General features: G+C 37.6%; 1 protein-coding gene across 1 annotated transcript; it reads left to right on the forward strand.

Annotated features, from left to right (window-relative positions):
* The first annotated feature begins 20,946 nt into the window (after window positions 1-20,946).
* LOC105395943 lies at window positions 20,947-25,794 on the forward strand. Its single transcript, XM_048625021.1, has 10 exons — window positions 20,947-21,106; window positions 21,390-21,726; window positions 21,848-22,189; window positions 22,306-22,647; window positions 22,759-23,103; window positions 23,188-23,544; window positions 24,499-24,756; window positions 24,920-25,180; window positions 25,391-25,584; window positions 25,687-25,794. Exons 5-10 carry the CDS (start codon window positions 23,001-23,003, stop codon window positions 25,792-25,794), a joined length of 1,281 nt encoding a protein of 426 aa, XP_048480978.1. The 5' UTR covers window positions 20,947-21,106; window positions 21,390-21,726; window positions 21,848-22,189; window positions 22,306-22,647; window positions 22,759-23,000.
* The last annotated feature ends 1,119 nt before the right edge of the window (window positions 25,795-26,913 follow it).

Consider the following 26,913-nt stretch of genomic DNA (forward strand, 5'->3'; position numbering starts at 1 on the left):
ATTGTTTACCGTGGCGTATGCGTGCCTCACTACAGCATTATCTCGGCTGACCATAGACTGTTTTTCGACAATTTTGTAGATAAGTAGGAAGTTTTTTTAAGTGTTGTCTTATATTTTGAGATAAATATGTAGTTTTTTCTTTATGTTTTAATTGCATGATAAATAACATGTTGTCATCGTTTTCCCTAATGAGTAGTAATCTTATTGGCTAATCCTTTTGCCACAGTGACAAACTTTAGTCCAGTCCCAGAATTTTGCTTTAAATTTAAACGCTATACTCTGCAATTTTTGTAAAGTGTAGACCTAGCACGTAGTTAAGTACACCTAAACCCAGTTATAACAAATACAGTGAACACTCTGAAACTTCTCAATTCTATGTGATTGCTCAAAAGTGAAAAGCGTTTGACACGGACGCGCTACTGTGGCCGGTGTGGACGATTGTTCCATTATTGGCCAGGGGCCATTACTCTATATGACGAAAAACTAAGTTCCGAACCGCTGGTGCGCGAACCACAACTCTATCTCGTTGCATTAAACATGCCGATTGCACGACAGCTCTCGTTCGTTCGTTTTTCGTCAGTGTAGAGTAACCCTCTGCTCGCCTCGCTCCACGCCAGGAGCGCTTCCACAGCGGCGGCGCCTTTCATCTTTAGTGAAACCAAATCTGAACCACCAATGACATATTATTTACTATGACTCCCAGATAAATTAAGAAAATATATAAGCAGGTAAGTAAATACTACTTTTTGTCCCGTTTCCACTGTCACTCGATACACTCGGTGGCACCACCATCCACTTCCCCAGTGTACAGTGTAATTTTTTTCATTTGTTTCTATGGCTGAATTTGAAGCAACGTAACTAAAATTAAAAGTTGTCATAAACCTGAAAAAGTTATCGAATTCCAATCCTTTTACTTTAATTTACCATCCTAAATATTCTAAACGTCTCACGCAAACCGCAAAAACTGCCATAAATCATAATCATGGAGATAATCCCGGCCGCACAAAGCGTTCAAAAAATCTAAAATTTGATTTACGACCCAAAAATCACAAACAATGCGACGTAATGTGTCAAAATACTCCTGTATAATGCGATCAACACTTGAAAAGGAGTTTGGAAGTCAGCGGCCCGTACATAATAAAGAACCCACTAATAAGTCAAAGCAACAAAAGGTGTCCTGGGGACCAGGAGAAAAAATAATATGAACTTCTGTGCCAGTTAATAGGGTCCCCTCACAATGGTCTCCAGCCAAGATCATTCCGTGCCCTGAATGAAAGTGAACTTGTAATTAATATTTATGTCCCGTCACCTCAAAGGGTTTGCTTTATAAAAATCTTTGAACTCCTTACCGAATCTTGTCCTTACAAAATAAAAACTGTTTTGAATGAAGTGACGAAGGTATCAGTGTGACACGCTCTTCGGATAATACTCAACATCTAGAATTATTCACAAATTAAACGTCATAAAAGACCACACAGAAATTGGATCCATTTTTTATTGTGAATCAGATTTAAGTATACATTTGTTTGAATCTCGAATTAACATAGCCATTCATTAGTATGAAATGCTTTCGTAACTGACTCTGTTCATTTATTTGGTCTGTCGATGTCGAATTTTTGAAACGTTTGGTTAGATTGATGTATGTGGGCACATTAGTTAGTTTGAATGGGTTCATTGAAGAATATTGCTTGGAGAAGCTCGAGCCAGATTAAATGAATACAAAGATGGATTATAATAAAGCGAGTGGAATAAAACGATCAAGGGGAACGTAACCAGAATAAATTATGTTACATTTCTTTTGATAATAGTCCTAATCAGAACAAGCAATGGTAGTTTTTATATAAGTACCTAGTTAGTGTTCCATTATATCCTAATCCTAACTAATATTATAAATGCGAAAGTAACTGTGTCTGTCTGTCTGTCGATCTGTCTGTTACTCTTTCACGCCAAAACTACTGAACGGATTTGAATGAAATTTGGTATACATATGATCTAGACCCTGAGAAAGAACATAGGCTACTTTTTATCCCGGAATTCCCACGGGAAAACTTTTTAAGGCGAAGCGAAGCTCGCGGGTACAGCTAGTTTTGTATAAATAGTCCTAACGTGTGTTGCCTTTGGAACAATTTTAGGACAAAAGGTAAAGCAGCGATGATACTAGACTACATGTAAAAAAAGTGCCCGATCGTTTCCTTCGATCTGTGCCTTTTTTAATTTTGCCTATACGAGCAGTTTAACCCACCAGGTTAATCTGTCATGCCGATTTATAGAGCCGATACGTGCGTATATGGAGCACTTGTTTTTATTTTTTATATAATTTTAAATGTACACGATAATACCTACTAACCTAAAACTAAATATTTTCTAAATTTAAATTACTAACAGTAGATTAGGTTTAGATTAACCCCCTTATTCATAGAAAAGTTACAATACGTTTTAACTAATAAACTGTTTTGTCCCTCTCTGTCAAAGAACAAATTGTTCTTTGTCGGAGAGGGACAAAACAGTGTATTAGTTAAAACGTTTTGTAACTTCTCTATGAATAAGGGGGTAAGTGTTTAATTGTAATGTGTATTGATAATGTTGCTGTTTATGTGTTCAATAAATGTTTTCTATTCTAATTTATTTGAATTGACATAAATATAGTTGACACTTGCAGAATACAGACGGTATATTTTGATTTATACATATAACATTAATAAAGGTTTTCTTTAGTATGCACACCAATTAATGTATTTAGGTACCTACCTAAAGTACTTACAAACCCGGTGTTAATGTAAATAAGTTGAGAGATATATTTTAATGTCCGAATTAGCTCCGTAGCGTGGAGTAGGAGTTGTCACCATCCTTACTAATATTATAAATGCGAAAGTAACTGTGTCTGTCTGTCTGTCTGTCTGTCTGTTACTCTTTCACGCCAAAACTACTGAACGGATTTGAATGAAATTTGGTATACATACGGTCTAGACCCTGGGAAAAAACATAGGCTACTTTTTATCCCGGAATTCTCACGGGAAAACTATTTAGGGCGAAGCGAAGCGCGCGGGAACAGCTAGTAGTATATTCAAATTAGGCACTAAGCCATACGTATTACAAAATGAAGAATTTGTTGATTAGTGCCCCCCGGTAAGTCGTATAGAGGAACTTTACGGTATGATAGAGAATATATAGAGACTAGTAAACTGTGTAATATGTAAACCAGGTGAAAATGTCGATGAATACCTATAAAACAACAAGTGTAACCTTTTTGCTGCTGTTAATTTATATAATAACTAGAAGATAAACTATTTTGTAATTTTCATTTTCGTCAAACAGTTGATTTTTAAATCTTTCTCCACACTAGCAAGCCATGATCACAAAACGTGGCGCGAGCATAACAAGTGGGCTTAACTAGCAGTCAGTGCCATCCGATGCTAAACCAGAGTTATACCGAGAGCTAATCACTCTCCATATACCGCGCATGCCCCCCGATGCATTTCACACTTGGATGGAAAGGCAATATTTCACCAGTGCCTCTGGCGACGCCTCATATTTTTTTAAACAAGAATCTTGGCATTGCTCGATGTTCGTCTGGTTTATTTTGTTGGCTTTTATGAGATCTTTCGGAAAAGAGATGATCTATGGTCTTGTAAGAAGTAAAGATTTAGTCGATTTGATAAATATGGGTTTGTACGCGCGCAGAAATTAAGCTTTCATTTAGGGCATTGCGTTTTGTAAGCACTTATAAATATTATAATAAGTGCATTTAATTAGGTACCGTCTGCTTGAAATTATTACACTATTACACCACGACAAGATAGTAACATTAAAATAAAGCTCAGCCCTCCACCACGTCAGACAGGTCATCAGCTCTTACTTACGGCGGGTCAGCGCAACTCTCCTAGACCAAACTTTCGACACGAGTGCGGAATTAAGTTTGACAGTAAATAGTGGTGTAATTCATCGATGTTCGTGCGCACGAGTTGCGGTATCGACAAGATAATGGCGGGCTCTATCGAGCACTGGATTTATCGGGGCCTCACCTTCTGTCGGCATCGCTACGTTATTAATTGCATCGATATTTGGGCGACTTTTGTTCCTTGATGTCGATAGGTTGCATGAGGTTATCTGTTGCATGATTTAAATCTTGTTTGCTTACGGTTATGCCACGAAAATTACAAAACCTAAAATAAGAGGTCAAATGTAATACGATAATTTAGGCAGTGATGTACCCGTGAAGAATGTAACTCTGCAATAAAATTATTGTATCAATAAGGACACAGCAGAAAAATGGTACCTAGTCCGTTTATAATACAAATAACACCCTATTTTTATCATTCAATGTATGTACCGATTCGATCCGATTTATGCGCTTGTAGCCATTTCAGACAGAGAGAAGAGCTATGTCGAGTAACGAACAGTGGACTAAAGATAGTAAGATAGCTATATGAATTTACAATACTTGTCAGACAAATAAAAAACAAAATATAAAAAAATAAGTACTTGCTACAATTCCCATCCCTAAACCTCTCAAGTAAAGTTCGCACCGATAACGTTGGTTCGATGAAGGCTCGCTCAGTGGGTTCAAAAGCCAACAGCTCTATCCGTTACCCCCGTAATGACAGCCTCGCCCAACAACTCAGTGATGGGGGAAATAACTCAACTGAGTCTGCAGTGTGCTGATGAACCGTGTAACTCATTTGTTAGAGGCACAATGAAAGTAAGGTGTATTTATTGGGTACTCTACTCACACTGATGTATTCGTAAAATATAACTGTATTACCATAAAGAGTTAAAAATAGTTTGGTCGGGCGGTTCATCTATTCATCGAGTGTTTAGTTGCTAAATTTTATAATTAATTCATATTACGAGTATTGACGAATATCTACTTTATCAGTTACATGTTCAAGTAAAACGTTTAGACTATCATGACAATCATCCATAACCCATCTTCATCATAATATATTAATGGTGAAAGTAATGTAATAATCCTTACTAATATTATAAAAGCGAAAGTAACTGTGTCTGTCTGTTACTCTTTCACGACAAAACTACTGAAAGGACTAGAATGAAATTTGGTATACGTATGGTCTGAGAAAGAACATAGGCCACTTTTTATCCCGGAATTCCCACGGGAAAACTTTTTAAGGCGAAGCGAAGCGGGAACAGCTAGATTATTATATCACTCAAAATACCTAACTCTCCTGGTTGATCCCGGCCTCGCTGGGAATATAAGATATAGCCCTGAACCGGGACAGATACCCTCAGGAGGTGGTCTCCGACAAAGAGCCACTAATAAGAGCCTGTGGGACTAAACACATAACAAACACATTTAGAACCATAAAGTGCCCACTGCGGAATTATGAAAATTAGCCTTGTGTAGAGCTATAGATGGGGTAGAGATGGCACTCTACCTAAATTTATACAGCTGTCCACTGTGCCGTGCAAGTGACACAGTTACCATCGACACGGCAAGAAGACTACACCTGTAATTCAGACTTCAAAAATAAATTAAGCTTGAACAATAAAAAACGTTTGTACTTATTTTTGCTATAACCGCTGGTAGAAGAATAAATATAGCTTATTTGTTAGGACCAAAGGTTTATCAAGATGAGAAATATCTTGAACTGCGATGTACGATGCGATCTATCGATACCTATTTACAAATGTAAGTACACAATAAGTAGACAATATTGAAAAACTTTTTGTAAAGAACGTTACTCACAGAATAAATGAAAGCTCATAATTGCAATTTTTCCTAAATCGCTTCCCGATTTTCCCTATCATCCTAACATTGTAGGTATATACGTCCGTCTTTATAATACACTCACGGGCAAAGAAACAGTTACACTTCTGATATTCAGACACTGAATGGCCCCATTTTTTTATTATTTAAAATGAAAATTTAACAAAATATATACCTTTTTAGTTGGTAATATTTTGCTGCACCGTTAAATGTACTTAAACATTGCAAAAAGCGTCATTAAGTTAGTTTTTTCCGTTTAGGAATAATTAGGTGATTTTCTCAATGGAACTTTTTCATTGCCCGCGAGTTATTTTATTCACTTCTTAGCCTTCTCAGGCCTGGGAGCGAGCTTGTAGCTTCTCCTCCCTAATCGCTAGCCCGTGGCCAGGCGGCTGCGTGGCGGATTTTAATTCTTGTGATTTATAAACAGACATCAACGTAACCACCCACAAATTGCAAGAGCACACTTTGTATTCCACAGGCTTGCGAGAAGTTGCTAAGTTTTAAATGAGTGTTTACAGTGTATATGTCTATTACATTTATTTTGTAACATAACCACCTATCATAATTACACAAAATCTTAAAATGTATGTACAGTGTCTATTACATTGTAACACAACCAGTTAACCTATATCTTGATTGAAATTTGCATTAAACTCTTCAGCTTACGAGTATTACCTAAATTTACCTGAAAAAATTAATTATACCGATATATAGTACATTATTGTATAGTTTGGAGCAAAGAACCCTTTAAGACAAGAGAATTTTCACTCTAAGGGGGCTTTGCCATTTATAATACTTACCTATCTTACCACAACTATTTTACTACTACTACTATTTTACAAAGCTTTACCACCAGTTGTGTATTTCTTATGCTGTCTTGTTTTTACAATTCAGAACTCACCATTAAGTCATTTTTATGCTCGGAAATCATTTATAAGGCCTAATAAGGTAGCATTACTCTGACTGAGCGGTATAAGTGAAATTAAGTGAATTGGCCCAATAATGTACGCAGTTTGATTTAATGCTTCGCCTCTAGTTATAATGTATCAAGAGTCGGACATTTCGCAAGGCTTAGCTTTTAATAAGGCGTCGTTAGAATAATGCACAGTGTAGGGAAATTTCAGAGACAGTGGGTTATCAATTTATAAATACATTTCCTACTGTTTCTTTTTGCTCATATAATTTTGATTTTGTGTTCTATTTTTGTTTATTTACCAGTAAGGCCCTAATCTGGATGAGAACTGTCTTCTGAAATACAGATTGATATCTAGTTCGGAAAACAGTGCTTAATATAATTTGGTGAAATAAATAAATCTTTAAATATAAATAAATATGTGGGGAAATCTCACACACGGCCATCCGACCCCAAGCTAGGCAGAACCTGTGTTATGGGTGTCGGACAGCTGATATATCTACACAAATATGCCTATTAGATAGATACATACTAAATATAAATATCGACACCCAAGACCCGAGTACAAATATCCGTCTTTAAACAAAAATATCTGCCCCATATAATACACTCACGGGCAATGAAAAAGTTCCACTCACAAAATGCAGACACCAAAAAACCCCAATTTTTTCTAACTTTTAATTGAAAAATTGAACGAAATATATTGCTTTTTGTTGGTAATATCCTGATGCTCTGTTAAATGTACTTCAATGCTAATAAGGCGTCAACATCAATGTCATTAAGCTAGCCTTTTCCGTTTAGGAGAAATTTTGAGGAGAAGTTTTTCTCAGTGGAACCTTTTCATTGCCCGTGAGTGTATATAGGTACTTACGTCGATGTCTGTCCGTTCATGACTAAGTACACAAGTAATCACACCAAAAGTTTCTTTATATTTGTGATACAATCTAAGTGACTTTTATGCAACGACTAATACCAAAGTACACAGCAGGTTGAAATTTAAGCAGTGGATCTCAAAAACAGGTCGATGTAACTTTGCAGTCACAACATGAAAAATTTCCAGTGACGTATGGAACTACGAATTTATTAATAAACGTTTTTTACTTTACAATGGCCAGTGCAATTTTTTCACTGCTCGTAAGTATTTACACTTTCTATAGATACTAAATTGGGCCTACTCTACATTTTCTTTTTTAATAGTTGTCATATTATTTGCTCATGCAATCAATGATGGTCATAATATTTGTACTTACATCCATTTACGATGACATGCCTTTGGTAAGTTCACTCATAAAACTCCAGCCTACAATATACAATATTGTAGTCGGAAGTTTTATAATTATGTATTTATTTTCTCACTGCTGGGCAAATACCTCCTCTTTCATTTTTCACTCATCCCGATCCAACGCCGCTACCTCCGACTTATAAATAATAAAATAATAAATATATGTGGGGAGACATCTCACACACGGCCATCCGACCCCAAGCTAGGCAGTACCTGTGTTATGGATGTCGGACAGCCGATATATCTACACAAATACATAGATAGATACATATTGAATATATAAACCACAACCAGACACAAGGCAAACACAAATGCTCATCACACAAATGTTTGCCCTAGCCGGGATTCAAACCCGCGGCCCCCAGCTTCGGAAGCAGCTTCACTACCGCCTTAGCTACAGTGCCGTCATCTTCAATATTGAGAACTAAAACCGCCAGTGAGCCCACTGCCGCTGAGTACTCTGGGCGGTACCCCCAGCGACGTCAGCCGCATGATGGATGGCTCCCGAATCCCGGCTCGCGGCTACCTTCATATTTATTGGCGGGACTCTCCCAGGCGACGCGTATCCGCTCTCATGTGAGAAACGTCACGTTGGACTAAAGGCAGGTTGTTCGAGGTTTCGGGTGGGTTCTTAGATTAACGATATACGAAGTAGATATAAAAACAAAGGTAATAAGTGTCCGCATTTTGTTTACTGTCTAACCATTGTACCAACGAATAAAGTCACAAATCTTCTAAGCGAACTAATTCAAAATAAGGACTCAGTGGGAGAAGTGGGGCGTTTTTTGTCGAGACGTTACTTTTGCACTGACACTCCATCTAGTCCGATTTGAAATATTTTTTGGTGATTTCATGAAGTACTTGAACCATTTTACCACCCTAAGACACGGGGGTGAATATTGATATTAAGAGTCATCAATAAAAACTCCGTAGAAAACCTTTAAAAGCAGACGATTTAAAGACGTGGAATAGTGACCTGAATTTTAGAAAACATGTGTCGCTGGTTAATTTAGTTGAATCAGGTGCTATATGGTGGGAAAAACCACTAGTCAGTACGAAAATGACTTGCAGAAATAAAATATTATCCATTTGCGTCACCGTTAGCTTAGTCAAAATCTATAATGTGTTTTTCTACGATATAGGTACTTTCTATGTCCGTAACTTTAAGGTGCATAGCTTGGACCTTAAACAACAAACTGTATAGAATAATGCTACATAATATAAAAAATATAAAAAGGCAAACGGATCAATCGGTTACCCGCCTAAGAATCGATTGTTCAACAATAAATTATCCAAATAACATAGTCCTCTAGCTAAATAAATAAATCAGGAAGTCTTAACGGTTTCGTCAACGCCGTAATTACTTGCAAGATTTATTGCAATAACTGGCTATTATCACCGAAACTGTGATATTTGAACCCTTTTGTATGTAAGTGGCCGACGCCATCAAGAGACAGGTGAACCGGAGACAGGCAAAGCCGCGCGTAAAACATATACCTTTCTTCACGGTTTTTGTTGCGTTTTTTGTGACTATCGCTGGTAAATCGTGTCCAGATAAAGGTCGAACTAACACCAGCAGTAATTAGTAGCGATTAATAATCGGTTATCTTGATCACAGAGTCGGATGGCGTAATAATTGTCGGACATTTCGGTTCCGACTATCAAATCTAGCTTTCTTTGTGGTTAATAGCTGTTATTTCAAAACGGCAATTATCCTTTGCAATTGATCTATTATTAGGTATAATCTTTTTAATGATAATCCTTTTGTCCCGGCTGTAATAAATGGTTACAAAACATAATTCACAGTAGGAAATCGCTTCGGAAATCCTATCGATCAATGTTCGATACTCCTGTAAGTCAAACAGAGACTGCTCACCTACAGGAGTTATTCCGACTAAACGAGATCAAGCATCAGATACCGTGTCGTTGTTTAAAATCAATTTGTGGGAATAAAAAGCTTGGTTCATGTCATAAGTGGGCTTTATCTAAGATCGAGTGATGTCGGCGGGAGTTTCGCGCATGCGTTGTGAAACATAAGAATGTGACGGCGCAGGGTGCCAGTAAACGGACAGTCGACTGACTTCCGAGCGGACTTTCAGGATTAATATTTACTGTTCGAACTTAGAAATTAATAAAACGCTATTATACACTCACAGGAAATGAAAAGTTTCCACTGAAAAAAGCACCAAATCACTCTTTGACGGAAAAGGCCAGCTTAATGACGCCTTCTGCGACATTGGAGTAAGTACCCACATTTAACAGAGCATCAGGATATTACCAACAAATAACGGTAATAGTTTGTTAAAAATTTAAATTAGATCTTTGAAAAAATCGTTTGGTGTCGGAATTTTGTGAGTGGAACTATTTGATTGCCCGAGAGTGTATTATCTACCTACTCTACATTTTTAGTTTGAATTTGGCTGAATGTGTTGAGGCAAAAAAAAATGTAGATGGTATTTATATTACCGTTGAATAATTAACAGTGAAAATCTTTATAAAGACGTTAAATATAGTACAAACCTCAAATTAACGTTCAAATTTATGTACCCTCATAGTTTTGGCCATGAAAATTTGGCACTTTTTTGACAATACAAACATAAAATAAATACAAAAACAAAATGCAAGCATACTGTTCTGTTTTTACACGGACAGCGCGCAGACTCCAGACTTCCCCGAAGTGCGCGGGCGCAGGTCTGCTACTGGTGCTGCCTAATTACTACTTATATCGACAAATTACCGACCATTTCAAATTTAGAATGCTATCTGTCCGTTAGAATTCCATAAGGAAACACGAATAGCGTGCATAGTTTTTCTCTATTTCTGACATATCTCTCTAACAACATCGATTAGGTTTTGAAAATGGCTACCGCTATCTAGAGGTAGTGTTTTAAAGAAACGGTAGCTGTTGTAGACGAATTATAATGTTTGGTCTTTTCATGGGGTCCGTTATTAAGTCGCTATTTGGGGAAATATTTAAATTGGTTGTTACTAAATTAGTTTTGTATATAAAAGCATACCACCGTCGTCGCATCCTTCGCATATTTTTATTTAGTTTTTGAAGCACATAGAAAATCTACATTAAGCTACAGAAATTCAGTCACTTAATAATTAGAGATCTACAAACAGTTACAAGCCTAAATAAAACATGTTAATAAATGTTAGTGCTGTTCAGTGAGGTACACATACATTCACATCTCACTGAAATATCGTTGGCAATCTTCGTACTTATGTTACTGAGAATAGTTAAGAAAATATTTAAGACCATAATAAAATACTTTACTTTGTCTTAGGTCCGGTACAATTCACGAGTTCACGTATTTTGTTACTCCACATTTTTTCCCTACTATCCAAAACATCGACATCCTTACCCCATCCCTAGCCGTCGGCTACTGACATGTAGCTCCGGCGCATGCGTCGCCCTCCGCTCGCGATCACTTGATGCATGGCCTGCCTGGCCGCGCCTGACACTACCAACTAACTTGCGATGAGGACTGGTGTTTAAATTTTCGTGGCTATATCTAAAAATAGGAAATAATATTTATGCGATACTTATGAAAATTTAAGAGAACAGGTGAAAATAGAGACTGGTCAAATAGAAATTTACCCAATTTTACCTACCTTCCTACTCCCGCCAACCCTCAACTGCTGGAGAACCATTTTGATTATTACCTATTTCCTCAAAGACAATAACCAAATTGGTATTATCATCTCTACTAGCGAAAGAAAGAAAGAATAGCAGGCATTATTGACAACTGACCACAGTGCGTATTTATTGATGGGCCCGCGCATCAGACCTTGACAGACAGATAGACATGACGATACAATTACAGCTATATAGGCAGTACCCATCATCAGTAATAGTGGACTTGTGAACAATTTGTCTATCAAATTGCATATCTGTCTAGTACTTCGAGCTTGCGTGCACGCAATTGGTACGCAGTGAAAATTGAAAAGAAAAACGTTATAAAAATTTGTAATATTACATACAACCTACTACGATGAACTATAATTTTAACTCTTTAATTTACGATATTTTTAACCGGTATCCCCTGTACATATAAATTAACCCTTTCGCCACTGAACCTTAGTACTTATATTTTGAGATTGGTATGTTTTTATAATACCTAGTAGGTATCATAATTTTTCACCACAGACATCATTGTCCGTGTTTTTCAGTATTTCAGAGTTTCTCCGTTAACTAGGTACTTTAGTATGAAGGGTTGTCCTCTCTGGAAATTATCTGAAAAAAATACCGTGTTTATTTGTTTTCTTATTTAATTTAATTTGTATAATCTAATCTAATAGTGTTCAACCATAATCTTCTTATATGTTTTTATAATATGTAATTAATCATGTATGACATACTTACCTTACAATGACATGACTGTATTATGTGAGATTATTGTGTTGTTTCTTATAACAATTATTAGTTTTTGGTAATTAGTAATAGTAGTTAAATATAAGTATTTTTATTATCTTATCTTATGATTGGACCAACTTACTTCAATAAAGATGCTTTGATTAAAATAGTTTTTAGCGTAATAACAGAAAACAACAAATATTTTATTAAATTCGTTTTAACCGGTCAAAATAAATGATAATATGATAGTGATAATTTCATTAAAGAATTATGTGAATATTTACTAGCTACTTTTCATTTTACGAATCCAACAACGTACCCACCAAAAAGGCGAAAAGCAAAACACCTTTGAGTTGGAATCTGTTGTTTATTTAACAGAATTCAAATGCGAGTTTAATAAAGTGGGCCGAACGTATAATTTTCGATCGAGCCGGTAAGCGTCTTCGGTCGATCGATCATAAAAGAGTTAGCGTTTTACTGCGGCCGATCCCGCGGATAACGACCGTCCGCAGGTGCGCTTGCGCCGAATATTTAACACTGGAGGGTTACTCTATAGTATAGAGTAAATAATAAATTTCAAAAACGAACGAATGAGGGCTATCGTTCAAACGTTCAATCGGCACAGCAAACAGTACAGAAGAAAAAGAAGCAAGCAACAGCTCTCCCCCTCATTTCCAGAGTGGTGAACAATAATAGAAGCCTTTTCATTCCTGATCCCTGCCCGTACTTCTGTCAACCAGAATAGGTGCATCCCGCACATTTAGAGCCCAAACCTTAGTTTTTCGTCAAGTAGAGTGACCCTCCTTGTTTCCACCCCCTACTAATAAATGTACCCTTAAGACTTTCATCATAGAATAGTCACTTACTGGTGGTGTACATTATTCAGTGGCTTTCAATGAAATTTCTAGGTAATCATTTGTTTTGTGAATTGGCATTGTGAGATTTATGATGACTTGCTAAATTTAGTGCTTGTTTGTGAATAATATTAACAATTTGAACTATCATAACAAAAGCGGGCATTGGCCAGTAAGGGCCAGTCGGTCTGATATTAATGGTTCCGTAGTAGTTAAAAATTCTATCATTTTAAACCAGCAAAAAATATGAGGGTTGTTGATAGACTTTATTGTAGTACATACTTAAGTTTGAAACTGAGTAGGTTCTTAATTAAATTATATAAGACATAAAAGTTTGAAGTCGTTTATGACTGTCTTTACTTGTGTAGGTTACTCACGGAGCAAAGTGTGACCAAGACCAGCAATTTGGAAGATTGTAAAATACACAAAACACGATAATGAGTCCTCATTATGGCCAACGAAGTGGCGAGTTTATGGCCAATATAAATTCTGATCTTGATTTACGACCACTTTGTTACAAATAGCACCAAATGTCGATGAGACCTGCATGTCATTTGTTGATATATTTATTGGTATTGTAAAATTGTAACGCTATTAACTTGTTTGGTTTGAGGGTTAACCAATTAAGAATCAACTAGGGTTATCTACCAAACCCGAGTAGTATAGATAAACGAGGAGAGTCAGCTGCAAATGTTTTGATAACTTTTATAAGTAATGATGAATTTGTATATCTGATGGTACAACGTACAACAACGATGTTTTTATTGTAAGTATGGTATACGTGTTGCATTACTAAGGTTCAGTATCAACGATTAAAGTTCTGCAAGGCACCTAATTGAGTGAATAAAACGCTTCGGCTAAATCGGCGGATGGCACGCGTCACCCAAAAGGTGCGGTTTTTGCGGTCGCCAAAATATTCACTCAAACATACCAAACAAACCCTGCGCCACTACTTATGTCACCCTGTTTCCCTTAGAGCATTGTCTTACAGCACCTGCATATCCTGCATCTTTGCCTGACTACGAGTGTATTTATTAACATCCCAAATACACTTTCGCGAATTCCGTTAATTTGCGGGTTCCCTTACGGGGAAAGTAACGGGCGGCCAATCATTTAGTTAAACTTATGGGCTTTGGAAATTATAAGAATCATTGGCATTTTACCGTTGAGCTGATTGCAGTTAATAGATGAAACAATATTAAGTGAGGCAGTGGTGGTTATTTGTGATAATGAGCGGAGGGTACCAGGGTCGCAGGACCAGCAGGCGAGTGGGCGCCGGCACGCGAACTAGCAGAACCAGATTTAACGGCTCATTCTGCTATTTCATCAGTAGTCTTTTGTGTGATCATGTAAGGCAGTCTTCCAATTTTATCTTAGAAGTATGTTTACATATTTACAATATTTTTTTCAGCTATCTTTGTACGTTAATCAGTATTCTTACCTGAGTAAGTACCTACCATCTTATAGTCAAAAATCTATGCACAAATATAATAGATTTAACACATGGAAATGAATACACTAAATACACTCACGGGCAATGAAAAGGTTCCATTTAGAAAAGCACAAAATTCCTCCTTAACGGAAAATGCTGCAACATTGAAGTACCTACATTTACAGAGCATCAGGATATTACCAACGAAAAACGATAATGTTATGTTAAAAAATTAAATTCAATCTTTGAAAAAATTGTGGTCGTTTGGTGTCGGAATTTTGTGAGTGGAACTTTTTCATTGCCCGTGAGTGTATGTATTCAATGTTTTAGTAGAATAAGCGTCGCGTCGCGGTAGGCGCCGCCCCTCGTTTCACATTTAACCTCAGGTTAGGTTACCTGCACATAACTCTTAACCTTAACCCATACCATTGTTACCGGAGCTCATCTCAAAAAACAGACAACTAGTTTATTCACGTGTCTAAAGATCCGTGTTTTTACTCGCACCAAATTAAATAAATTGTTACGTGCGATTAAACCCACGTATTTGGTTCAAAGGAATTCGGATGCCGTGGTGGAGCTATCGGTTTTTTTGGTGGTCCCGCGGTAGGTAGCGTCTAGCGAACCACCGGTAGCTGCGTCCAGCGAACATTTCATGCGCAAGATCGTTCAAACAAATCGTCCAGCGTCACCGAGCATCACGTCTGTCCTTCCAGCTCGGTGGACGCGGCGCGGCGGCGGCGGCGGCGGCGGCGGCGGCGGCTGAAGGAAGCCGCGCGATATCAGGATAACATTCCCAACAATTAATAACAATTATTTCATAATCTCGATTGTATTGTTGCTGCGTCCGTTGCATAATAATCACTTTTTACTCACATTTAATCGAGCCGTGCGGCTTCCGACGATTAAAACAATTTCGGTCGCGTTTCGCTTTCTTTTTGTGAGTGGCAACGCGGTGTCATGTTTCCATAAAATCATCGAAGCGGCTACATTTCTTGGGGCGCTCTTTGTTTTATGTCCATACTCGGTGGTGAGGGATAGTGTGCTTTAAGGTGATGAGCTTATAGGTTAGGGGAATAGTTGATTGTGATCAGTTGCAGCATTTCACAAGAAGTGCTAACGCCCAGTAGCCTAGGTAGTAGGTAACCTGATAATGTGGATATCGCTCTGCCTCCGCTCGAGTATTCGGTACGATTAAGATGAAATTGGTTTTGTTTTAGTATTTTTCAACGATGACCATGTCTTTGAGCGGCTCACTTGCGTGATGAAACTTAATAGGTGTTTTTTTCTTGTTGTCGTGAACAAGTAATATTACTTCGTATCTTCTTGCATTAGATTTTGTTAGGTAAGTATTTTTAAAGGATAGAGGTATGCGTGGTGATCAGTAGCCGCTTGCTGTTGACTTTGTGGCTGGTTTGCGGTAAGTATCTCTTATGGAACCTACTAGGTACACCAAATAACCCTGACGCTATCAATAGTAGTTTGGGGACATGGTTGCACTTGCACCCAAATACCTAATTATTATTTTCTAGGTAATTTTCTCTGTAAGAAAATTTTCACAATTTTCACCTCCACTTACCATTTTTTGCAGGAAATTTCCAATAATATTCCAGCCAGTCTGCCAATCCCGAATTCCATATCATAGAATGTAAGGATCAGTGAAGCAAAAACAATGCCATCTGTTAGTGTTAACGGTTTATAAAAAAACTTTTTAAATGCGGTTTTAAATTCGGTAGCTTTTCCACCCGAATGAGTTGTTATGGTTTTTGTTTTCTCTCTGGTGTGTAACTTAATAATTTAGAGTTTTTGTTTATTTGTTGATTCTTCCAATGGATTAGGTTAATCGATTATGTGGAATGTTGCCAAATATTTATGGTTCGGATATTTTAATCCAGGTTGGTTTAACTAAGCCGAAAGGGGGTCATTCTGAGAATGCGAATTTCCAAAAGTCATAAAACAAAAGTTGCTTTCGGTCTTGTATACCACTTTTACAACAGTAAATAGTACTCAATACTTTACATAGGTATTTCCGAGTCCATGTGTTTTTGAACATACTAAGAAATTAACCGACACCGATCACTAGTTAATATAATACCTGCGTATTCTAATCCCGGCGTTACAAAGTAAAAAAATAACCATAATAGAGTCTCCCACCTACGGCGTTCCCACTGGTTATACACGTAACCGAATACAGGACGATCCGTCCGTCTGTCTGTCCGTTTATTTTAATTCGATCTGTCAGAATTGAGACAAAAAACATTTGACGGGGGCGATGCTACCGGGCGCGGGCGCCTCGCTACGCGGTAAGGTTTCACTTCCAATTTTCGAATCGTTTATTGGGTCGCCATCTAATATGGTCGGTAATTCTAGGTTCGATTTTAAGACCGGGAGAGAGGTAAAAAGTATATACAAAGTTCGGTTTGAAGGGACCAATCAGAGTTATTATATAAATTGTGAAATTACCTATTTTGTGACATTTACACTCACGTGCAATGAAAAAGTTCCACCTGCCATTGCCGTTCCATATGTGACTGTAACCTTTTCATTGCTCGTGATCGTGATCATGAGTGTATTTTGTAAAAAGTAATTGTTTTTGACTTCATCTTTCATATTACTTACCGTCTACGTTACGGTGCCGTTACATTACGAAGATAGTAAGCAATACCATTAGTAAGCACTTGGCTACTTATGTTTCTTGGTTTCAACAAATGCTAGGTTAACCATCATTTATAATAACTATGAATTCTGAAAGTTATACGAATCGATTAAGTAATAAAAGTTCAATCGTAGATAGATATCCACACGATCGCCTATACATAGATAGATATCCTGTCGATAAAATATGAAAATGATAACCTGTATTATCGTTTGAAAAATTGGACCCCTAAACAATCTTGTCATCATGGTTTTTGTTACTTTGGTTCGATTTATGTTTGTCTCCACTATTCTTTCCATCTACAATCATAGGTCGGCATCAATATGGCCACTTTGGCCTGAGCTGTTGCAGCTCGGAACAGCTCTATGGTGGACATATTGAACCATTCAGCGAGGTTCTGTAGCCAGTGCGTTCTTCTAGGGCCAGGTCTTCTCTTGCCTTGAATTTTCCCTTGGTGTATCAATTACCACCATCACAAAATGTTATTTATGAAATATGAATTCCGCAATTTCAAATCCAATTCAAAATGGCGACCCTATCTTAGGACAGGCGACACCTATCGCGCTAATCGATGACCGCCAGCCACGCGGCGCCGGCGCAGTCGCGCGCGCATCGCTCCACCGCGAAACCTGACCAGGCGGCCTGGGCTACCTAGAGTAGAGGTCGATCTACATATATACATTATGTGTAAAAAGTATCGGGATTATATCCATAAAACAAAAAACGTTTGTTATTCATCCAAATTTATTTTATCACCTTCAAAGTATGCTCCTTCAGAGACGATACACATACGCCAACGAATTATCAAATCATCACAACATTTTACATTTTCATAAACGCTATTTTCATAGTTTTTTTATACATTAGTACTCGCGGCGATTTTTCCTTATTGTCTATATAATATATAATCCCCGAAGGGGTAGTCAGAGGTGACCTGCAAGTGAGTCACCCGCTTTTCGTTATACATTTGCACTCAGGAGATAGGTCACGAGACTCACAAGCAGTATCGCAGTTTTGGAATGGGCACAATGCACATTAGGCTGTCCCGTCAGACCTTTTTTTATATTATATTTCCCTTGCACAAGTCCTCTTAAAAGTTGCGTATTGGGTCATATATAATCAAATAGTTTTATTATTTAAAAAAAATATCTTCAGGGCTCTACCGATGTTCAAACTTTCAAAATTTTGCATTTTTTTTTAATATCCACCATACATTTTTTTAACTTTTGTACAAAAATTAACACAATAATGTGCTATTATAGTGTTTGTGAATATAATAACAATAAATGTCAAGATCATCATATCATCGATTTTTGGATCAAAACTTCAATTTCAATCCAATAAAGAGCGAGTTACTCAATTACTGAAGTTTAACTTATAAAAATATCTAAAATTTAAAAGATATCCCTTTAACTAACAAATTTATAGCTATTACTTAAAACACTTCATTGTTTTATCGATTATTTTGAAATGTTCTATCGATTATTTTGAAACGTGTGTTGGTATTATTTTTTTTTGTATGAAAGTTACTAAAATTCGAAGTGAGGTAGAGCCCCCAAGATAACATGATATTCTATTTTTATTAGATATTTCGTAATCAGTGTAATATTACGCAAGTTTTGGTGCCTCTTGTGATACTGTAAGCTAGAAAACGAAATTTCCCCATACTACGACGGGACAGCCTAATGAACATAGGGTACACATGTAGAAAACTAGATGTGCAGGTTTCCTCACGATGTTTTCCTTCACCGTAAAAGCACGTGGTTTTTTATTTTTTTATTTATTGAATTATATAGGTAATAATAATACATAAGAAAAAAACAAGCTTAAGGATACTACAATAATTGTATGTACTTAAATTTCTTATTTCTAAAGAATTCATTGGTACATGGCTGGATTCGAACCCACGACCTCACGAATAAAAGTCGAGCGTCATATCCGTTCACCACCACGCTGCTATACTTACTGACAAAAAACGAACGAACCGGAACTTTCGTGCAATCGCCACAACAACAAGATAAAGTCGGGGCTCGCGCAACGCGGCGGTCCGAAACTTAGTTTTTCGTCATATACAGTGACCCCCCTGGACCAAAGGGCATGGTCAACCTAGTCTCCTCTGTCGACGTGCATGCTAATAGTTTTGTTATAAACACTTACATGTATGCATGCATTTTTCTTACGACTTTTATTCCCGAACGGATTTAATTGTCTTTCACTGAAAAGGTATCAAACGAAATTTCATAAATGTATGGAGAAACGGCGTGTGCAATGCCGATGTAGAGGGCCGAAGAATCGCACTTGTGTTATGTTGCATCGCAGTCACTTCTATATTTAACAAAACTACTTATTTTATTTAATATTGTAAACCTATTAAATACATTAACTAACTATACCTAAACTATTACCTATTTTTTGTTACAAAAAATAAATGAACGTTTATTCAAATTCTTGTTTTGTAACTTCAATGGATTTGAATACGCACGCTTGCCGCAGTGCCCACGGCGACCCATTATTGTCTGATACGGTCCGTATAATTTATGAAATTATCAAAAATTATATTCCAGTAGTCACTGCCCAGTAGTTAGGTACCCATTGTTTTTTGTGCCCAACCCCAAAACAGGACCGAATAGAAGAAAAAAATGAACGCACGCGACACGCAAGGTACCCTACTGTTTGGAAAAAATAAGATCAATAATGAAATCTCTGCCAGTTTGAATGCGGTATTAAACGGCTATAAATTATCCTAATATCGGTAAACTATGATTAACTCATAGGCGCCCGTCTGAGTTTTTATCAACTCTTTGTTAAGAATAATTAGTTTTTTACGGTCTTTGTATTCTTTAACTTAAATGCGGTTGACCGCAGAAACGGTCATCGGTATTTAAACTGAAAAAAGGTTTTAGCGGAGTTAGGACAGTAATAAATAAGTAGGTACTTAAAAACTTTTTACAATACTCTGAACCTAAAAGTAGGTATAACTATAGGAAGGAAGCAACACCTACAAAATAGACACTAAGGAATGGTAAAAAAAAACATTAGCTTAGTACTAGTTACCTATACGAAAACGCAATGGTTTTTGTATAAAGGTAGCTGAGTTTTGAATATTACATTTCATCTAAATCCCTCAGATTTAGATTTACCTTTCTCGGTAGTTCAGAAGCTTGATATAACGAAAATGCTTCCCCATACAAAATACTTGACTTACTTGTATGAGTAGGTATGGGAATTAGGTAAGTAAACAAAAGTTGATCAGAATAAAGAGCTCTCTGACCAAATTTCACTCAAAATACAGTGTATTGTTTGTTTTTGACTCAAAATACAGTGTATTTATTTTATAGAGGACCAGTCCTGTGCCAAAAAAAAACATACATACCTCGTCCTTTTTTCGAAGTCGGTTAAAAACAAAGCGCTAAAGTGAACCTCATCAACCATACCAATCTCTAACTCCATCTCTGTTCTAGTATTGAAACTTTTCAGTGTATTCTGTGGCAACCGACCGTTTTGTTTTTTATTGTTCCTCCGTCTAAAAGCTCGAGCCAGACTCGTCGCCTATAGAAGTTACAAAAACCTTACCTCATAACTTATAGATGGCGCTTTTCGTTGTATTCTAACAGACACTATTACGAGTAGCATCAAAATCCAGTAAATAAAAATACAAATCTGAGATTCGATAAATTCACAATTGAATATCATACAATTAAAATATCAAAGACATGGTAAGTTTACCTACTTTTCGATATCTTGATATGTACGGTAAAGTACCTACCACGTTAGATAATCTTAAATTGTTTTTAAAATATAGTCTTATTCGTTACGTTCTCTTAAAGCAGTCAACATGCGACTGCTAATAATTTGGTCTCTCATAATAACTGTGGTAAATGCAGGTTAGTTTCATAATCAAAAGTGTATAAAGTGCTACGGTAAGCCGCAATGGGGTGACTCGGCATGTGATTCTGGATAACTATAACCATTGGACAACAAATAAATACAGTTTAAAAAATAAACAAATACAACCGTGTTGTTTGGCACATGGGCCAATAAAAAAATATCGGTGATAGAAAAATCCTCATGACCTCCATTACCCGAAATAAATGTGCCCACCACCTTGTACATTTTACACAATTTACACGATCAAATTTCATATCTAAGTAACTTTTTATTTTACAGAACCATCAAATGAAAACCAACTGGATCAAGTGCAAATCGAATATTTGCCATCCCGAAATTTCATAACTGACGATGTAACCGTCACAATAGGATCAAATAAGTACCGCCAATTCAAGGAATGTGTAGTACAAACACCTGACGGTACAGAAATAAACCTTTCTGAGGGAGAAACTTTGCCAGGAGTCCAGCTCGCCACAGGGAAGAAAGTTGTTTGTGGAGTTAACGTGAAAGTATGTAGACCTTGGCGACAATCTAGGAGACTGGGTCCTAGTAGCCAAAGAGACATCCCAACAAGCTGAATTTGAGAGAAGGTTAAATTTCACAATTTCGAGTGTCGGTACGTTAAAATCTATGTAATTTTTTTAAATTTACATTGGTTTCCGTCATAATTTAGCGAAAATTTTATGGACTTAATTCAATAAAAAAAGAAAGGCTTCTACCTACTTGTATTTTTTCAGCATCACCAGGTTCAGACGAAAACCTTGACGCAGTCGCACCGCAAATTGAATATTTGCCGTCTAGAAACTTCGTGTCTAACGATGTAACTGTCACAATAGGATTAAATAAGTACCGTCAATTCAAGGAATGTGTAGTACAAACACCTGGCGGTACAGAAATAAACCTTTCCAAGGGAGAAACTTTCCTAGGAGTCCAGCTCGCCACAGGGAAGAAAGTTGTTTGTGGAGTTAACGTGAAAGTAGACCTTGGCGACAATCTAGGAGACTGGGTCCTAGTAGCCAAAGAGACAGCCCAACAAGCTGAATTTGAGAGAAGGTTAAATTTCACGATTTCGAGTGTCGGTATGTTAAATAATACCTAACGGTTTTAATTTTACACAGTTTTTCTTCAGTCTTTCGGTAAATTTTATAGACGTCATTCAATCATAAAGGCAAGGCATCTACATGTATTTTTTCAGCATCCACAGGTTCAGACGAAAGCCTTGACGCAGTCGCACCGCAAATTGAATATTTGCCGTCTAGAAACTTCGTTTCTAACGATGTAACTGTCACAATAGGGTTAAATAAGTACCGTCAATTCAAGGAATGTGTAGTACAAACACCTGACGGTACAGAAATAAACCTTTCCAAGGGAGAAACTCTCCCAGGAGTCCAGCTCGCCACAGGGAAGAAAGTTGTTTGTGGAGTTAATGTGAAAGTAGACCTTGGCGACAATCTAGGAGACTGGGTCCTAGTAGCCAAAGAGGCATCCCAACAAGCTGAATTTGAGAGAAGGTTAAATTTCACGATTTCAAGTGTTGGTATGTTTATATCTATTTTCATTCATTTCTTTTCCTTTTGCATTCTAATAATTATTTTTAATTATATCTATATGGTATTTAATATTTAATAGAGCATACATTATTTGTCAGAATCTACAGGATCAGATGAAAATCTTGACGCAGAAGTCGAAGCCCAAATAGAATATTTGCCGTCACAAAACTACACGTCTAACGATGTGACTGTCTTCATTGGAAGAAATAAAGCGCGTGCAACTGAAGAATGCCTGGTCAGATCACCGAAAGGTCAGCAAATCAGCCTCACTAAACATGAAACGTTACCAGGAGTTCAGTACGCAGCAGGAAAGAAGACTGTTTGTGGAGTGAATGTGCAGATGAAATCTGAAGATTACGAAGGTGAATGGGTTCTCATAGTTAAAGAATCTACACATGGCACGCCGTTTGAAAGAAGACTTAAGTTTACTATTACAAGTCCAGGTATTCATCTTCATATTATTATATTCTACTAGTAGTAAGTAATACTAGATTTAACTATTGAAAACTATGTAATTTTATCCGCAGGACCGGAGGAGGGCGATATAACTGAGGATATTGTAAACACAGGGCCCATAACGTATTTACCATCAGAAAGCTATGAAACCACAATATTAAGTACTGTTAATGTAAGCATAGCAGCAAAAGCAAAAACTGGCACTCTTGATTGTTCCCTAATAAATCCTCAAGGAATACAGGTTATTGTCGATGATGAAGAGAAACTAGAAGGAGTACAGGAGTATAAAGAGCATCATATATCATGTGGTGTCACTATCAAGATGCTGTATCCAGCCTTTGCAGGCCAGTGGGTGTTGATAGCAAGGGAAAGCTACAAAGGCAAATTTACTGAAGAAAGACGTCTCAATTTCACAGTTGTCCTTATAGGTTAGTAATATTATATTCAATCATTATTTTATAAACGAGTCCCTAAACCTTGTGTTTGAAAGGTGTATTACGAAGTCCAGAAAATACCTACATATTTTAAAATTTCGGTCGGTATACTATCATTTCTTTTTTTTTGCTGTGCTTTAATTTTTTTTTTTAAACGGCGGATTTTTTATATATTTTAAATAATTTTACGCACGCAAAGAGTTATTTTTATACCTTGTAGTTTTTGTTTCTACTTACATTACAATGCTTGCAAACATAATTATAATCCTGATAATCGTGTATGTATACACGTGTAGGTATATACGATATACCTATAGTAGAAATGATAAAAAATATAATAATATGAAGTTCATTGATATCATGACGTTTTAGTAGCTCTATCAATATAGATCTACTAAAGCAATTATGTTTATCTAGTCACGTAGAGATAATTGGTTGTAAACCTGTAATATTTTTTATAAATATTTGGTGTCTTTGATTATTTTATCTACATTACCGATGCTTGAAAATAAAGGATGTAAAAAAGGTACCTACATTCTAGGTGCTGGAGTACTGGGTATTGGGAGGTAGCTTCAAAAAATTTCAATAAGCATGAAGAGAGCGTGGTCACGTTGGTTGTTTTGAGAAATACGCTTTCAAGCGGAAATGATGGTTTTTAAGATTTTTTGTATAAAAGTACGCAAATTGCACACATCAAAGGTACTTACAGTGCGACAAACTTATCTGTTCCGGTGAGAGCGAACTAAATTGATCCGAAATTGATCCGAATGAATTATATATTTATATATTATAGATTAGATGGGTTTATTAAAACCACAAGAGCGAATTACCACTACTGGCAAACTTAAAATCTCTCACCGGAACAGATAAGTTTGTGGCACTGTACCGTTCACTGAGAGGTGGCGAAATAATTAATTATGAGTTTGAATATGAATAAAATAATTTCAGAACAAGTGGATACATTTCCCAAAGACGAATCAACAGTGACGAAAGGCAACGATCTTTACCTTCGCTTGGCCGAACAAGTTTTCCCTGGGGATACTTGCCTTATAGAAGCACCACTTCCCACCCGAAAGGTGGACGTCATTAACCCAGAATACTGTGGGTTTTTAATCCGTTCAGTATCAGAAGAAGACCAGGGGCTCTGGAAGATCTCTTATGGCCTTGGAATAACAAAGAGAGCCACTTTCAATTTGACTGTCGCGAGTAAGTTTTATTTATTAATTATATACAGAACCGAAATTATGTAGTTTTGTCTTCTCACCCCTACTACAGCTACCAGAAAAGACATAAATAAACTAAATTACGACGACTTGGGAATCTCGACTAATTACTTAATACGTAAATAGCATGTTTCCAACTATCCTAGGTTCCAGTTCTGAGGGAAGCACAAATAACTACAGAATCAGTCTCAGAAAACATCAATCTTTCAATGAGTACATTGGACCAGAGGAATCCCAATACTGCATGATACAAGACCAAGACGGCTACACCGTCGCTGAGAACTTTGGACGCTGCAAACTGCAGCTGGGGCCAAATTACGATTACCAGAGTGGATGGTTGACTCTGAAAGTGGCTCTTCCGGGACAAATAAAGCTTTCGGAGTACCCACTCGATGTCACTATTGTTGGTAAGTTATGTTAAAAATTTCTTGGTTTATTGATAATTATGATAGAGATAGCCATGTATCTGCTATCTGCACAGAAATTTTATATTTTTTGTAAAACTTACTATGTACTTACAGTATTATTTATGAAGGACAAGAACTTGATATCCCTTACTTCCTGTAGCAAACTAGGTTTGTATGTATTAATTTTACCTGTACCTATTAATTTTTCAGATCCAAAGCCCACAGTAAGTGTGGAAGTGAGAGAGGCGCAGCCCTCAATATTTCTGTCCTGCTCCGTCGCCCCTCATCTGGAAGTGAAGGTCTGCAAGTTCCGGAATCCAGCGGGAGAAGTCTTCATAGCTGCTGAAGGGGTGGGCCAAGATCGGTTCAGATATTACGGCAGAGGGGACAGGTATACATACTATGTAGTTTTTTTTTTTTTTTTTTTTTTTTTTTTTCTAAATGAAACCTATTTACTGAAGTCGGCCATAAGGGACTTATTCAGTTTTACCCTAACTGTGGGGGAGGCGCCGATAGGCGCCTTCACCCAGTTAAAAAGAGAGACCTACCTAAGTGACCCGTCACCAGATGGAGGTGGTGAGAACCGGCCAGGAATGTACCTGACGCGGGTATAGTACCTGTTTTGGTGGAGAAGGATCCTAGCCCTACGATTCGGACCGGCAAAAGGCCGAGTCCGAGTGTGAGTCCCTCCCCCGGGTCTGGGGCGGGGTGTGTAAAAGTTAAGTGGGACAGTTGCCGAGGCAGGGGTCGGGGAGTCAAAGGTTTGCAACTCCCTAATACGGACAGTGATCTCATCGTCCGGGTCACAGAGAACGTGTCTCGGACGACGTCGCCTCTGTTTGAACTCAGGGAAAACGTGATAGTTAGCCGGTTTGCTAATTAGTGGGTTCATGTGATTAACCGCTTGGTCGAAGTAGCGGTTTGAGGAGACTTTGAGATACTGTCGGATAGTAGGGATTTGCAAATCTTTGTGCAAGTTGAAATTGCGGACGTACCAAGGCGCGCCTGTCGCCCTGCGCAGAAATCTATTTTGGATTGCTTGTAAAGAATTGATATATCTGTTCGAAGCATGAGCAAACACTACGCTAGCGTAGGTCATGACGGGTCTTATGCAAGTTAGATAGAGTCTCACTTTGCTGCGTAGTGAGAGCTTTTTGCTTCGAAACAGAGGAGTTAGTCTTCCTAAATAGAGAGAAGCTCTATTCCTAACCCTACGTATATGACTAGCAAAAGACAGTCTGCTATCGAAAGTGACACCCAGATATTTGACATGGTCGGACCAAGGGATAGGCTTGCCGAACAGAGTGATGTTGGGTTGAGGAGCAGTGTTGGGCCGGCGGAGAGCCCGTGAAAAGTACACTGCGGTACTTTTCTCCGGGTTCACCTCCATTCTCCATTTGCGAAACCATTCGCCGAGGGCGTTGGTTGCGCTTTGGAGATGCCCGTGCTGGACTTTGCCTTTAAACCTATCCCTTAAGTAGATCGCTGTGTCGTCAGCATATAATGCTAGCGACACATGCGTATGTCTGGGGATGTCACTTGTGTATAAGGAGAAAAGAAGAGGAGCTAGAACTGACCCTTGCGGGACACCTGCACGAATCGGATGAAGAGATGATCTGGAACCCTCGACGCGAAACTGGAAGTACCTGTGGAGCAAGAAACTGTGGAGAATAAGCACTAACCGATCCGGGATGCCTAACGTGAAGAGCTTAAAGATGAGGCCGTTGTGCCAC

Source organism: Plutella xylostella, chromosome 13 (assembly GCF_932276165.1).
Source record: "Plutella xylostella chromosome 13, ilPluXylo3.1, whole genome shotgun sequence".
Taxonomy (NCBI): Eukaryota; Metazoa; Arthropoda; class Insecta; order Lepidoptera; family Plutellidae; genus Plutella; species Plutella xylostella.